This window comes from Malus sylvestris, chromosome 8 (genome assembly GCF_916048215.2).
Source record: "Malus sylvestris chromosome 8, drMalSylv7.2, whole genome shotgun sequence".
Lineage (NCBI taxonomy): Eukaryota > Viridiplantae > Streptophyta > Magnoliopsida > Rosales > Rosaceae > Malus > Malus sylvestris.
The window spans coordinates 18,961,342-18,977,384 of NC_062267.1; the positions used below are offsets into that span (position 1 = coordinate 18,961,342).

At 41.3% G+C, this 16,043-nt stretch overlaps 1 protein-coding gene, 1 non-coding gene and 1 pseudogene across 2 annotated transcripts; 2 read left to right on the forward strand and 1 right to left on the reverse strand.

Moving 5' to 3' along the window:
- Nucleotides 1-1,605: 1,605 nt before the first annotated feature.
- On the reverse strand, nucleotides 1,606-4,589 carry LOC126631417 (uncharacterized; annotated as a pseudogene).
- A 5,061-nt stretch (nucleotides 4,590-9,650) lies between these two features.
- On the forward strand, nucleotides 9,651-14,145 carry LOC126633358 (uncharacterized). The gene is made up of 7 exons (XM_050303938.1): nucleotides 9,651-9,825; nucleotides 10,178-10,244; nucleotides 11,084-11,161; nucleotides 11,241-12,409; nucleotides 12,479-13,181; nucleotides 13,272-13,739; nucleotides 13,843-14,145. Exons 2-7 carry the CDS (start codon nucleotides 10,206-10,208, stop codon nucleotides 14,014-14,016), a joined length of 2,631 nt encoding a protein of 876 aa, XP_050159895.1. The 5' UTR covers nucleotides 9,651-9,825; nucleotides 10,178-10,205; the 3' UTR covers nucleotides 14,017-14,145.
- Nucleotides 10,607-10,754, forward strand: LOC126633656 (small nucleolar RNA snoR135). Its single transcript, XR_007627134.1, has one exon. It is a non-coding gene; the product is annotated as a small nucleolar RNA snoR135 (small nucleolar RNA).
- Nucleotides 14,146-16,043: the final 1,898 nt, after the last annotated feature.

Genomic DNA, 16,043 nt, shown 5'->3' on the forward strand with positions numbered 1-16,043 from the left:
GCCTCTTCGATTTTTGAATGGCCTCTTCGAATTCTGAGCTCGCCTCTTCGATCTCTGAAATCCCGTCGAGTGTTGATTTTTATAGAGGCATGCAGTTCGTTTCAAAGCACACTTGAATTTTCGCTTGTGAAAACTCCCCTCTTGTACTTCTAAGATCTTGATTTGTCCGATCTCTTCTTCCTTCAACACTTTGAAAATGTCTGGACCCTCCGACCGTCGTTTCGATTTGAACCTTGGTGAAGAGGTAGTCCCGTCTTCTCCAGATAACATATGGCGCCCATCCTTCATATCCCTTACTGGTCCTCTTACTGTTGGGGATTCGGTGATGAAGAATGATATGACCGCTGCGGTGGTGGCCCGGAACCTTGTCACTCCCAAAGATAACAGACTATTTTCCAGGCGGTCTGATGAATTGGCTGTTAAGGAGTCCCTGGCTCTTAGTGTGCAGTGTGCGGGTTCTGTGTCCAACATGGCCCAACGCCTATTTGCTCGAACCCGTCAAGTTGAATCGTTGGCGGCTGAAGTGATGAGTCTCAAACAGGAGATCAAAGGGCTCAAGCATGAGAATAAACAGTTGCACAAGCTTGCACACAACTATGCCACAAACATGAAGAGGAAAATTGACCAGATGCAGGAATCTGATGGTCAGATTTTACTTGATCATCGGAGGTTTGTGGGTTTGTTCCAGCAGCATTTACCTTCGTCTTCTGGGGCAGTACCGACTGCTGAGGCTTCAAACAGCCAACCTCCGACGCCTTCTCTTCCTGGAGCTCTACCGAGTTGTGAGGCGCCACCTGATCGTCCTTGAATATCCCCTCTTGTAAATTTGATTTGATGTGTTTTTTTTTTTTTTTTTTTTTTTTAAATTTATGTATAATAGCAAATTTATGTAAAATTTCCAGAAAAATAAATAAAATAGACCTTCTATTTCTCTCTATGCATTTGTTTTTTTTTTTTTTTTTTTTCTTTTGGTGCTGGATGCACCAAGTTCCATCATTTTTTATTATTATTATTTTTTATTTGTTTATTTTTTTACAATTTTTTTTTTCTTTCTGCACATGGTGCCCATGCACCACCAGAAACTTTTGATCTGCCATGGGCTGTACCCCATCTTTGATCCACCATTCCTCTTTCCTCTTTTTTTCACGTGGTGCCAGATGCACCACCACCTTTTTTTTTTTTTTTTTTAATTGTATTTATTTCTGTATAAATTAAGATGCTTGGCGGAGGGATTTGTAGGGAAGGATGAAGACGACGGAGATGCTGCAGTTGAGGCTTCATGACCGGCTAGTCGTTTGACGGCGGTTACTGAAGTTCTCCGCCGTTTGACGTTTGCCACTGCCACTACACAACCATTGCTCCGCCACTGCATTATTGCTACCTTACACTGCCGCCATTGCACAGCCGCTGTACTGCCTGCCGTCGCAAAGGAAGGGATCATATTTGTAACCTGGGCACTTCCCACCAGACCACCAAGCGTTGCCACAAGACCCTCGAAATCCACCTTCATGAAGGGACTTGCCAAGCCGTTGCTGTTCATGGTGGAGTCAAAGACCGTATCGCCAAACTTGAGCTCATGTGAGCTGTCGGACGTGGTGTCGCAGCTCACCCAACCTCCAGGGTCTCAACCTTTCCAAGTGCTTCAGCTACAGAAGCTATCTTATCATCCAGTGCTGGCATTTGGTTAGTAGAATCGGGCATTTCTGGCATTTGGTGAGAGGATGACTCACTCTTCCGAGATTGCAGTTTAGTAAAGCGTGCAAGATCAATCCATTGCTGAGTTCCCCAATATGAGTTTATTGTCCGAGAAACAAAAGACAGCAGATTTACAAGTAATGTTTGAGAAGCAAACTCGTCAGAAATTCGATGCTCTAGTGTAGCAGCTGTGAAACGCTGGAGTGTTCTAAAACACAAGAGCTCCTCTCCAAACGACTGCTCAATGACTTCACCTTGGACAGTGACACGGAGTGAACCATGAATTGTATCCGGTGGTTGAGACAATATAGCAAGATGGGTGGGACCACCTCCCCTTCCAACAGTGCCACCACGACCATGGAACATAGTTAGCTTCACACCAAATTTCTTAGCAATGTTGATAAACTCCTCCTGTACCTTGTATAACTGCCAGGCTGCAGAGAAACGCCCTGCATCTTTACCAGAATCTGAGTACCCAATCATGATTTCTTGCGTTCCGTTGATCCGCTCTCTATACCAATCAATCGAGAAAAGCCGTGACAAAGCAGCAGGAGCAGCCTCCAGATCTGCAAGCTTCTCAAACAGTGGAACGACTCTTAGTGGTTTCTTCACGTGGCATTCATGTTGCAGGAGCTCAACTGCGAGCACATCAGATTGAGCAGTCGCCATTGAGATGATGTATGCTCCAAAGTTATCAGATGGAAGTTCTGATATCACATGTAATGTGTCCAAAACATCAAAGATTTCTTCCGTTTTCGGAAGATCAAGACCAAACAGTAGGCGCTTGCCACATAATTCAGATAAAATCCACTCCTGACGGCGTTCTTCAGACCACTCACGATAGGAACCAATTTCCAGATGCTTGGTGATGGCGTCGATCAGTCCGTCGGCGCAGAACGAGAGGGAGCAGTGGTCGATCCAGATTTTGCGAGCGTCGAAGAGGGAGATGCCGTCGCCGTCCGATTTGCCACGCCAGCCAACGTGGGTGGGGCTGGAGGCGATGTTGGTGTTGTCGGCGGGCTTGCAGTGGGTACAGCCTCATGTTCTCGCACAGCACCGCATGGGTGTACACCATCTCCTTCACCTCGTCGTAAAACTCCTCCCGCTGCTAACTCAGACGACGTCGCTTCGTTGATCTGCCTCAAGATCTCGTTTTCTACACATGGGTTCTGCGAGAGAAGCCAGAAGAACCAGGTTAGAGCCGCCGATGTGGTGTCCCGGCCTGCGAGGGTGAAGCTAATGACGATGTCGGTGACGAACTTTGCGTCGGTGTGGCCAGAGCTCAAGAACCGGGAGAGCAGATCTACAGATCCCAACACCTTCGCCTCGCTCAGATCCCGCTTCTTTTCTCTGACAATGGCTTTCGCGAACTCGCGGACTTCTGATTCGACGGCACGGAGGCACTTTTTGGACCCGATTCCGAGACCCCTTTTGAGTTTCCATACTGGGTGCAGCAATCTGAGCCTGTCGCTGCTGATTTGCACGGCTTCGTCGAAAGCCACTGCGAATTTGGCTTCGGGCAGAGAGGGCAGGAGGTAATCCGGGTCGTACCCGAAAGCAATTCGACAGATGTTGTCGAAACCGAAGCGCTGAAGAATGTCTCGGAAGTCCAGGACTGAACTGCTGGCGGCGGAGGCGGAGAGAATTGGAATAAGGCGGTCGGAAAGCTCGGGGTCGACCACCTGTTCGACAAATTTACGTAGAGACTTGGTGTTGAACTCGTGGCTGGAGGCTTGGCGCTGGAACTTCCAGTTATCTCCATCGGCGTTGAAAATGCCGTCGGGAAGAGGTCGGCGAGGGTGGTGCGGAAGGTCTCGCCTTTTTGGTAGTTGGGGAAGTTTGGTCTTCAGGATGTGCTGGACAATGTGGGATTGGCGGAGACGACGAAGCGGCGGCCGAGAGAGTGGTGGAGAGCGAAGGTGTTTGATGGGGAGTTGATACGGAACTGATCTTCTGGCCTTTGTTGCCGAGCTACAGGTCGTATTGCCGGTGCAGACCCGTCTCCAGTAGCCAAGGTGATGGTGTTGCTGCAAGTCGAAGGCACGGATGGAGGAGAAAACTCGGATTGGAGCTTTGAGAGCCGGGCCTGAGCTTTGTTGGGCTCATGGTTTGGGTCTAAAGAGACGGGCCTGATTTTGTAGCTGGGCTCAGACATGTATATATATATATATACATTTTTTTTTTCTTTTTAGATAACATATGTATTATTATTATTATTATTATTATTTTTTTTTTTTAAAGAAACTGTAATTTAATTTGTACCAAGAAAACTGCAAGTAATTTTGTAATAAAATTGACCTTCACCAATGAGACTTTAATCAAATCCTTTTTTTTTTTTTTTTTTTTTTTTTTTGATGTGACTGAACTCGAAATCGAATGCTCAAGCTGCCTACGTACCCTTCCAAAGAAAGAGATCAAGTCAAAACGTAGTTCAAATACATACATATTTCTTTTTTGGTATTTTCTTTTTGTGCCGTTTGTAATTTTAACTCATCCAGGCAAGGAGTGTTGGTGTGTTTGCAATTTCAACTCGTGCAGACAAGGAGCATTTGGTGCCGTGTTGCAGTTTCAGCTCGTGCAGGCAAGAAGCGTTGGTGTTGCCTTTTATGCTCGTGCAGACCAGGAGCGTTGTGCCATGCAGTTTAGGCTCGTGCAGGCGAGGAGCCTTGTGCCATGCAGTTTAGACTCGTGCGGGCGAGGAGCCTTGTGTCTTGCAGTTTAGGCTCTTGCAGACAAGGAGCTTTTGTTCGTCAAGCGATCTGAGAGAGTCGTTCCTCGCAATCTTCGTAGCAAGGAGCCTTGACTGAGTAGTTGAAGAAGTCTTCTGGGAAGATGTCACGCATCGTGATGGGGATGGATGATCTTCGTGTCAAAGTTTCATTATCTCCAACACTTTCACACTGTTCTAGAGGTGAACATGAGCTGTTTTGCCCCCTTTCCCATTGGTGAGCTTGTGGAGAAGACATATGCTTCTTGTGCAATTTCTTCGAAGTGACATAAGTCCATCCTTCAACTTCACTCGGCTTGACTGGCATGTTTTTGGAGCATGCCCCCAGCGATTGAGGTGAAAATTTTGAGTTGACAGAGCCGGAAGTGACGTCTTTTTCCAGGATTTCGTCTTCTTTGTCTTCTTGGGCCTTCTCTTCAGTGTGGTCCTCTTGGGTTTGTTGCCATGAAGATTGGTCGGTGTAGATGATGGTGCGCCTCCTTACCTTCAGTGGTCCTTTTGTGTCGACTTCCAAAGTTGCTTGGCGCTTCATCTTTGAAGGAATCAAGCTTTGAACATCGTTTTTTTCTGCTAGACTGTCGAGCTTCTCTTCCTTTGGCGTTGTCTTCCTGTTTCTAGAAGGCTTCTTAATTTCTTCAAGTCTGTCCAAAGCCGACCGTTGCGGAGGAGATCTAGCTATGCCGCTTTGTTTCTTGGGTTTTGATAACCTTTCAAAGACTGATCTTTGCGGTGTTGGCGTCTCAAGCCTTTTGAAGACGGAATTTTGGTCTCGACCACTGATGCGATCAAGTGCTGCAATTCTAGGTTTTGAATAATTCAGCCTTTCGAAGATTGAAGTTCGAGGGGCGGGTTTAGGCTCCTCTTTTGGCCTTGTGGCTTGTGGTCTTGGCTTCCTCGTTTTTTTGTGGGTCACCGTTGTCCACCCTTTCTTATCACCAGTAGATGCATCTTGGTTGCTTGCCCCCGGTGATGGTTGTGTAGGAGGTGCCATGTGACTTGAACATTGACGGGAATGGTCATGCATGCTTCGGAGATGCACAGGATCGAGTGATTCAAACATGATAGTAGTAGTGTGTGCCGCAACCGTGTCTTCGAGGTCAAGCTTGATTTCCCCTTGATGTGCTAGCTTCAGGATGAGATCTTTCAGTACGAAGCACTTTTCCGTTGGATGACTGATGAAGCGGTGGAATTTACAGTATCTTGGGTTGTCGGTATGATTCATCTCTTCCGGCCGTCTGCACTCAGGCAAACTGATCACCTTCTTGTCCAATAAGTCATCCAGCATGGCAACTACATCAGAGTCGGGGAATGGATAAATCTTCTCCTCAAGCTCCTTCAAAGTGCGTCTACGCATCTCTTGATCACGAAAAGCTTTGGTTTGAATCGCCTTGCCTCGTGTAGGGATTTTGACGGGAGCTTTGTTGACTGTCATTGCTTCCTTTGTGGATTTCCACGTAGCCTTCTCCACCTTTGTCTCAAGAACTTTGTCGTTCTTGTAGTTGGCGATCGGTTCCTTCTTCCCATGATGGGTGATGCTCAACTCCATGTCATGGGCACGGGTGGCTAGCTCTTCGAAAGTCTGTGGTTTGATGCCTTGAAGGATGTATTGCAAACCTCATTGCATGCCTTGGATGCACATCTCGATTGAAGAGGTTTCCGAGAGCCTATCTTTACAGTCGAGGCTCAGAGTGCGCCATCTGTTGATGTAGTCAATAACTGGCTCGTCCTTCCACTGCTTTGTGCTCGTTAGCTCTAACATGCTCACAGTGCGGCGGGTGCTGTAGAAGCGGTTGAGGAATTCCCGCTTTAATTGCTCCCAGCTGTTGATGGACTCGGGCTCTAGGTCCGTGTACCACTCAAAGGCATTTCCTTTCAGCGAGCGCACAAACTGCTTGGCGAGGTAGTCTCCCTCTGTCCCCGCGTTGTTGCAAGTTTCGACGAAATGTGCAACGTGCTGCTTTGGGTTTCCTTTTCCATCAAACTGCATGAACTTTGGTGGTTGATAACCCCTTGGCATCCTTAGGGCATCAATCTTCTTGGAATATGGCTTCGAGTAGAACAAGGAGGTATGTGAGCTCCCTTCGTACTGTGCCTTGATGGTGTTGGTGATCATCTCCTGCAGCTGCTGGATAGAAAGAGATCCCATGAGTGCCGCCGCTTGGTCTGGCTCCGGCTTCCCATCGATTTTCTTCACCGGGGGTTCTTCGTCTCCGCCAGCTCCTCCCTTTAGTGGATCATCATCTGGGTCGGGTTTATCGCCGTCCTGCGCCTCCAGTCGGTTGACTAGTGCTGCAATTTGCAAGTCTTTTTCTTCCACAGTTCGGGTTAGCCTTGCGATTGCTTCATTCATTTGAGCCAGCTGCTCATCGATTGAAGTTGCTCCAATGGTCATGACTTGTATGGCTGAACTGTCGCTTGAATCGGCATCGGAGAGCATGGATTCGGAGTATTTCCTTGGGCTTTCCCCCCTTGGTGCCCTTAGTGAGGCTAAGGTGATCAAAGGCTCGTGCCTTGGGTGCTTTTGTTCCCTTGACAGAGTTGATGCAGAGGTGAAAGAGGCGGCAGAAGTAGCTCTTGCCATGCTTCGAGTCGTGATGCCTAAAGTGACACCTCTTGCGACGAGGGCGCTCTTGTTCTTTGCGCCAGTTGCGGGAACAGTTTGAGCCTTCCTTGAAGCCATTAATTTTGGAAGTGTGCTCAAATTTCTTGAACTGAGAAAGAGATGAGAGGTAGAGATTGTCCCACTGGGCGTGCCAATTTGTGAACACGGAAAATTCCTGAAACGAAAGAGACAAGAACGACGTGCACAAACAAATATTTGTGTTTGATTTGATGATTTTGGGTTACAATCTCTCTCTATTTTGATCCTCTGATTCGATCTCCGTAAGGTGTTGATTTATGGGATGTGCGATTGATCCAAGGGCCGTCGAGGCTTGATCTTGGATGAACGAGGATGAACGGATCTTCAAGGGCTTTTGGGCTTGATCTTGAAGAATGGTGATTGACGGATCTTTAAGGGCTTTTGGGCTTGATCTTGAAGAACAGTGATGAACGGATCTTCGAGAGCTTTTGGGCTTGAACGGATCTTCGAGAGCTTTTGGGCTTGAACGGATCTTCGAGGGCTTTTGGGCTTGATCTCGATGAACAGTTGATGAACGATGAACGATGAACGCTTTCTTCAAGGGGTCGTTGAGGCTTGGGCTTGAAGGTGGATGATTGTTGATCCAAAGGGCCGTCGGGGCTTGATCTTAGGATGAACGAAGAACGAAGAACGAAGAGAGCTTTCTTGATTCTTCGGGAACCTGGATGCTTGAGAGCTTCGGAGTTTCAGAGCTTCAGAGCTTGCTTAATGATTTTGGTTCCCCCTTTAAATGAATGAAATGGGCTTGTATTTATAGAATTTTCCAAGGCCTAACTTTGAATATAATATTCCAGATGAAATAAGTCGTTTCTGCCAGGTGTTGACACGTGTCCTATTTGATGACTTTTCCAACTCATTTCAATTTTCGTTGAGTCACACGCTACGTGTAAAATTTATGTAATACATGAGCGTTGACACTTTGATTTATCGGTCAACATTTATTTACCGAAATTTCGATGTCTACAGTAATATTTAATTAATTTTTTAATAAAAAAATGTCCCGTCTCTGGCCACGTCAGCATTTAACAGAAAAAGTAATAGAAAAACTGATAGAGGTCTGACATTGGCACAAATTCGTAAGATGATGTATGACATTGTCAATTTTAAAAGATAAGGTATGAAAGTGTCGTGACACCAATAGTTGAGATAGTTTTTTGTACTTTACCCTGAATAATTTTAAGAGAGCCCACATTTCTTTTTTATAAAATTCCTATATTCTCTTTGTATTAGAAAATCTATTAAAAAAAAAAAAACTAAAATGATCATGAAGTGCTAGCAACATTTGCATTAACTTTTGCATTTGGACATTTTCGCTCCTTCAAATGACACTTGCCTATAGCTGCCATTATTTCGGTGGAGAACGAGGGAGTGGGAGAGGACTGGGGAGGGACTGGGTTGGGCAGGGATGGTTATGGTTATGGATTGGTTGGGTATTGTTTTATGTGTGAATAAAATGATACGTGTAGTTTTAAGGAGTGAAAACGTCTAAATGCGAATGTTAGTTTAAATGCTGCTATCACTCCCCTTTCAAAACTCCCCATAGGTAATTTCATGGTGGTAAACAAATTGTGTAGGAAGAGTGGAAGGGTTGGGAGTTGGTGCGGGGATTTAATTTCTTAATTTGTTATTGAATTTTTTTCAGCTTTTTAATTTGCTTTTCTTCTAACAAATATAAATCAAATTTACTAAATTGTCCTCATATTAGTTCATGTGCTTGGTATCATGACAAGTTAACGACAAAATGGATATTAACTGACCTGGGTGGTAGATTCCCACCAAATATAAAGTTTGGATGGTATATTGCCGAAATAAAAAGTCTAGCTGATAATTGCGCGCACAACTACAAAACAATTTGAGTTTAACTTGCAAATTTTTTTAGGGAATTTTAACGAAAAGCTCCCGATACTGTTCACTTTAACAAAAAACCATATTTTTACACTAAAAAGTCAATCCTGGTACTATTCACTTTATCCTTTATTTTGTCCTTATCATTAAAACTCAAAGTTTTCAAGCTCTTTTCATTAGTTTTTCTATTTTTTTAACATGACGAACAAAATGCACTACTAGATGTAGAGCTGATTTCAACAGCTTGATTGATCCATTATTTTCCAAATTAATTGATGTAGTTAGATTGTTTTTTTTATATTATTATTATAAGAGAACATTGCGAATGTAGTTGGTTTCATGTTTTTGTCTTCTCATATATATATTTAGATTTTAATAAATTTTGAACAATATATTAATATCATAACCAATTTTTTCAACATTTAGTTTTAGTTTGGAAAAAAAAACATTTAGTTTTTTAGTTTACAATTACTTCTATTATAAACCTATTAACCAATTAAAATGGTCAAAACCCAAGCCAATAAAACGAAGGGTATTCTATCCAAACATTTCTTTTTATTTTTAACACATTTTTTTTTATTTTTAACACATCTTTTATTAATTTTTATCATTTGATATTCTTCAATTCATTTGATTCGACAGTAGAAAATTATAAAAATGTATGAGAAGTAAAAAGAAAGGTGTGAATATCATATTTTAAAATGAAAAATGAAAAGAGAAAAGGAAATAAATAAATAAAAATAAAGCCCACCCCAAAATCCCTCGTCATCCCCAAACCCCCAGTTCATAGCATACCACAACACCGTCCGTTCCGCCATCCCGCCATCATCAGTCTCACTCTCCCACTCTCCCTCCTCGCCACTCGCACGCGCACTCGCCTTTCCTTCTCCTCTAATCCCCCGTTCAACTCACACAGGTTTCTATCTCACGCTTTCCATTTTTTCCCTCCAACTGAGAAATTGGGAGAAGGGTTTTGATGAAATCACATTGGGTTTTTAAATTAAATTAATTTTTTTTTCCTTTCAGTTACTTTCTGTGCACATAATATATGTTGTATTGAATTGAGTATTTTTTAAATTGAGAATATTGTTGCCCTGATGATTGCGTATTCGGTTCGCGGTTTTTTGTTCTGCATTTGAACGTGGTTGTAGGTTTTGTATTGAATTTGTGGTCAAGTAAATTTAAAGTTGTAGTATGTGCATTTGCTGATGATGTTTCTTGGTGTGAATTTTTTGTGTCTTTCTCTAACAATCTCATGGATTATGCAGTTACTTGGCGGAAAAGAGGTTGCGTAAAATGGAGCATCAAATCGTCAATCAGAGTTCTTCGAATGAGGTATGAGTGTGTGTGTGTGTGTTTTATGATTGTATCAACGGTAAGAAATGTGAAATTTGCTCGGTTAGTCGCCCATTTTGTTTCTTCATTGTCCGGTAGCTTTACACCTATGGTGGAAACTATTTAGGGAGTTCGGATCAGTTGACCCTAGTGTGATTCGCTTCGTATTCCTCCTCCTACATATACACACAATGTACACTACCTTCCTCTCACCCTCCTCCTCCTCGCAGTTTAACCAATTTCTGCAACTTTTTTCTCTATTTGTTTTTGTATATTTCTGAAGGTTGATTTTTATTTTAGTTAATTGGTTTTTTGGTTGCTGTGTAAATGTTGATTTATGTTGATTAATAAATGGAAAAATGAAGGCAGGGATGGTGTGTATCAGCGTAGTGCTAGAATCACTGCACTCTGATCCGAAAGAGTTCCCTGCAACATGAAATCAAAAGGGGAAGGTGGGCAGTTGTTCTTCATCCACCTGTTGAAATTTCAACTATCATCTTCCGCATATTCCATTGTTTTGTTTCTGCCATTTTCTGGGTCATTTGGTTTGAATGAAACAGTTTCATCTTTGAGGACAAAGGTGCTAGATGCAGGGAGGATATGTGGGATAAAGTTCGACTATGCTCCTCTCTTTGGGCTTCAGTTACTAAAGAATTAAAGACGTGTCTTTCTCTTGTATTTTGTTTAATTGGAGCGTATCTGTTATCTAATTCTGTGCTGCTCTCTTCCTTTCCCCATTGTATATCTTTTTCTTTTGATATTAAAATGATATCGTTTCTATTAAAAAAAAAAATTAGTAAGGGAAATTGAAACATTTCTAATATTTTTTTTTTCAACAGGAATACAGTTCTGCTGGGGGTAGCGGTGCTTGCTCAGAACGTGTGATCGACTTCACTGGTGAATTCACAACTAATGAGGTTTGTCCTATTTCAATTTTGGCTTGTGACTTATGATTGAGAAGTTGGATTAGAGATGATGTATATTTGCACTGTGTAGATTTTTAAGAGTAGAGACGAATTGGTGGAGTGGGCTCGTGAGCGAGGACATAGTATTGGTTTGGTGATTATTATCAAGAACTCGGATACAGGAGGGGTTGGTAGTAAGAAACCCCGAATAAAATTGGGCTGTGAAAGGGGTGGCATTTACAAAAGGAGGATTGATGAGAGTGTCCAGAAGAAAAGGCCTAAAAGGAGTGGTACAAAAAAGTGTGGATGCCCATTTCTACTGAAGGGTGTGAGCCTGGGTGATGACGATGAGTGGAAATTGGAGGTTATATGTGGAGTTCACAACCACCATGCTGAAAAGAGCAACACGAGGAGGTTATCTGAAGAGGAGAAAGCAGTGTTGGTAGATATGTCCAAGAGTTCAGCCAAACCCAAAGACATATTACGCACTATCCAAAAGAATGATGGACTCAACATCAACGAAACAATAAAAACAATTTATAATGTCAGACAACGGTTGAAGTTGAAAGAGAATGCTGTGAGATCACAGATGCATGTATTGCTAAATAAGTTATCCGCTCACAAATATATTGAGTGGCATAGGAGCTCAGATGACAATAGTATGGTGAAAGATCTGTTTTGGACTCACCCTGCTAGTGTAGATGTCTTACGTGCATTCCCCCATGTCCTAATCATGGATTGCATAAGTGAGACGTATTCTTTTCCCCTTTTAGAGATCGTAGGGGTGACTTGTACTAATATAACCTTCTCAGCTGCATTTGCTTACCTTGATGCTAAGAATGAAGACAATTACATATGGGCTTTGAGTAGATTGAGGGCTGTGTTGGATGAACATTGTCTTCCTACAGTTATTGTCATGGACAAAGACTTGCCTCTCATGAGCGCTGTTCATAGTATTTTTCCAAGTGCCCGACATTTGTTGTGTAAATTACATATCAGCAAACATGTGTTGGCAAAGTGTAAGGACATGTTTGAGGGTAAAGATCAGTTGGATAAGTTCATGATGAGTTGGAATATGTTGGTGTTATCGGAGACAGGGCACGAGTATCAAAGCCGTCTGCATGAGCTTGATTATTATTTTGGTAGATATCCACATGCACTTGAATATGTGAAGAACACTTGGTTGAACGAGTATAAAGAGAGGTTTGTGTCTGTATGGACAGATACATGTATGCATTATGGCCACTCGACATCAAATAGGTAAATTTTTTAATCTTATTTGTTTTTGTATGGAAGTCATCATATACTAGTAATTATTTTGTATGGCAGGGTGGAAGGCTCAAGTGCGAAACTGAAAAAACTACTTGGCAACAGCCGAGGTAGTTTCGAAATGTCTTGGGAAAGGATTCACTCCTTGTTAGAGTTGCAACATGAAGACATCAAGGTATCACTTGAGAAGTGTTTGGCCGTCGTCCAACACAATTTCATGCATGATGAATTGAAGGAGTTGCGAGGTTTTGTATCCTCCATTGCTTTGAGCACAATTGTTTGTGAGTCGAAGAAAGCCAATTTGGTGGGTGTGGATTATTCGTCATGTGGTTGCACCATTCGACGCACACATGGATTGCCCTGTGTGCATGAGATTGCAGAGTATAGACAAACTAGTCGCCCCATTCCTCTTTACTGTGTTGATCCTTATTGGAAGAAATTGGATTTGTTGTACTCCCCAAAGTTTAGTGACCACGCAACTCACGTAATTACAAAAATGTATAGGATCTTAAAGCGGTGGATGGATAGCGATGAGGATGGCAGGGTAGATATTAGTACAAAGTTGGAGGAGATTCTGAATATGGAGTCAATTACCAAGACTACCGAGCAGCCAAGTAGAATTGGCACTACCACTCATTGCAATCTTTCTGCCTTTGAGTTGGCCTTGTCCTGTCAAGTAAGTCATTCACCAGCTGACAGGGTTGCCGCAGTCACTACCACATCCCACTCAGAGAAAACAACGAGGCATCCACCCAAGATGAAGGTATGTATGAACATCATTGACTTGTATTCACTATTATTTTGTCGATACTTGAAAGTTGAAACTAGTATATTTATGAATATTGCTGTGCAGGCGCTCAGGATGTCTCCTCTCACTTCTTCTACGCTGAAAGAGCAGTTTCCTACTGCTTTGAAGCCATATATTTCCTCCATTAGGGATTTTACAGGTGATGGTAATTGTGGCTATCGAGTTATAGCTGGATTGATGGGTTTTGGTGATGATTCTTGGAGCAAGGTACGCAGAGAATTGTTGAATGAGTTGCATTCTCATCAAACACAATATGAGAACCTTTTCGGTAGACATGATAGGGTTGACGAGCTTATGCATGCACTCTCATTCTTTGAGGATTCCCCACCATATGATAGGTGGTTGACCATGCCTGATATGGGACACATTATCGCATCATGCTATAATGTAGTTGTGATCTATTTATCCATGTCATTATGTCTCACATTTTTGCCAACGAGGACTGTGTCATTGCCCTTGTTAGAGCGCCGACACATTGCCATTGGTTCAGTCAGTGATGACCATTTTGTTCAGGTATTGTAAATGGCTTGAATACCTTGATTACCATATATGCTTTGATGTGCTTCGTGGAGGTGATTGTCCATTCCTAACTGTTGGTGTGTCATGTTCTCCATAGGTTTATATGTTTCCAGGGCATCCAATGCCACCTGTCTCGGAATGTTGGCACCAAGTTTGCCTACCAGGTACTGATGGTTGGCAAATCCCATACGCTGAACGTATTCAACGATTTAGACAGACTTTTGGTTCGGATGTAGCTACTCAAGAGATGCAGTCGCTCAATAACTGTTGACATGATCTGATCGATATTCTTTTTGGTCAGCGGTTGACACTCAATTTTTCATTGATTGCTAATACATAGTTACAACACTCTGTGAATAGTGATAAGATTATACAGTGTTCAAGTTTTTCCTTTTTCCGAGCCTGTGCTTGTGCATTTTTTTTCTTTTTCTTTACAACGCAGGGTAACATTTCCTTTTGTTTTGCCCTTCATTCACGAAGTTTTTATTGGCATGCAAATGGATGTTTACCCCCTCCCCTCTCCCCAACCCAAACAAATATTATCTGTCATCTTTTTTACCTTTTGTTTCCACCGATCTGAACCGGTTTAAAGTGATATGTTTAATTTTTGGGAGTTGCTATTGGCATTAAAAAAAAATAATTCATGTCAACTAAAGGCAATGGTTATCAAACGTTCTCTTAGTATGCTTTTTCGTTCTAGATTATACTAGTTTAAGATGCCCTTTGTAACACCCTGTACCAAATATTGTTAATATGATAATTATAATATTTGGAGATAGTGATAAACTAATATTACTGCATATTAAGTATATGATCGAAAGTGGCTAACTCGAGATCAAAATGATGTGTTATGCAAATCTCAGGGACCATGTTGGCTAAAACGTCTTTAAAGAATGAATTGTAATGTGATTTGGATTAAATGGTGTACATGGACCAAAATGCTATTAAATGTTTCTTTATAATTATGAGTTGGTAACATTATTCGAAATACTTTTCGGGAGCTCGGATGTATATGCAGAATTGGAAAATAGAGTTATACTATATTTGTGCAAGGCCATGAGTTAATTGTTGGAAACACTAGTTTTTAATTCCGTTGGGGATGCCAGGAAATGAGGTGGCAAGATGGTAGTAGTTAGTATTTAATTTTAGAAAATAGATTTATGCATCCATCAAATAAACCGATTGATGAAGGTCTAACATTGTAATAAATTCATAAATTTGTCTATGAAATTATAATGTTTTAAAGATGAGGTAATGTTTTAAAATAGAGGTACAATATTGTCATGTCACTCAAATTTGAGAATGTAAAATTTTTTTTTTTTTTTTTTTTTTTTGAAAATATCATAATATTTTTTAATATCATTTCATACACATGCAATTTCAACAGAGATAAGTGGGCTCAAATCACATCACTTCCACCTCTAAAAAGTCCTGGGCAATAGGCAATTCAATCTCTTAAGTAAACATTAACTACCTAAGTACATATCTACTTTTAAACCGAATAGCCAGATTATTGGAATAAAATATTATTTTTATATAATATAATAAAAAATATTGAAATGTGGTGTAAAGTTGAAGAACATATTAGATGTTTACAAAAAAAAAAAGTATAAATTATTTATGTTTTTTTATATTTTTTTAAGTTTTGCATTTTTAATTAATTTTTTTATAATTTTTAATTATGACTCATGTCATCCTTATGTCACATGGCTTAGGAGCTAGCCAGTCCATTTTTGCTTGGATGAGCAACTGGGCTTATACCATCTCCAATCCTTGGGCTAAAAGCCAAATTTTTTTAACCCAGAAATAGCTTTTCTGCTCCATCCTGTCTGACCTAAAATTTTAGCCCCAAATTATTAAAGAATGAACTTAGGCTAATTTTTTTTCTTAAATTTACATTTTAAAAAAAAAATTATGTAGACTATCGTAAATTAATTTTATGAACATTTTAATCTAAAAATATTTAAATTTCAATACATAAGTATTTATAGAGTTTTTGGGTGAATTTTGAGTTAAATAATTTTTTTTAATTATTTTAGAGGTTGGATTTAAATTTGGGTTGTTAGATTTTTTTTTTTTTTACCGTTAGATTTTATTATATTCGATTTCAGCCATTGGATTCAATGTATTTTAAAAAACAAAATTTGAATATGGATTGTTGGATCAACCAACTGTCCAAAAAGCTCAGCCATTGGATGATAAAAATAGTCATTGGGCTCATGATGATGGTCAATAGCGGCCCTGACAGTGGGTCCCACCTTGTCGGGCGCTGAAGGCCTCAGCCAGTGTGGGGCGAGT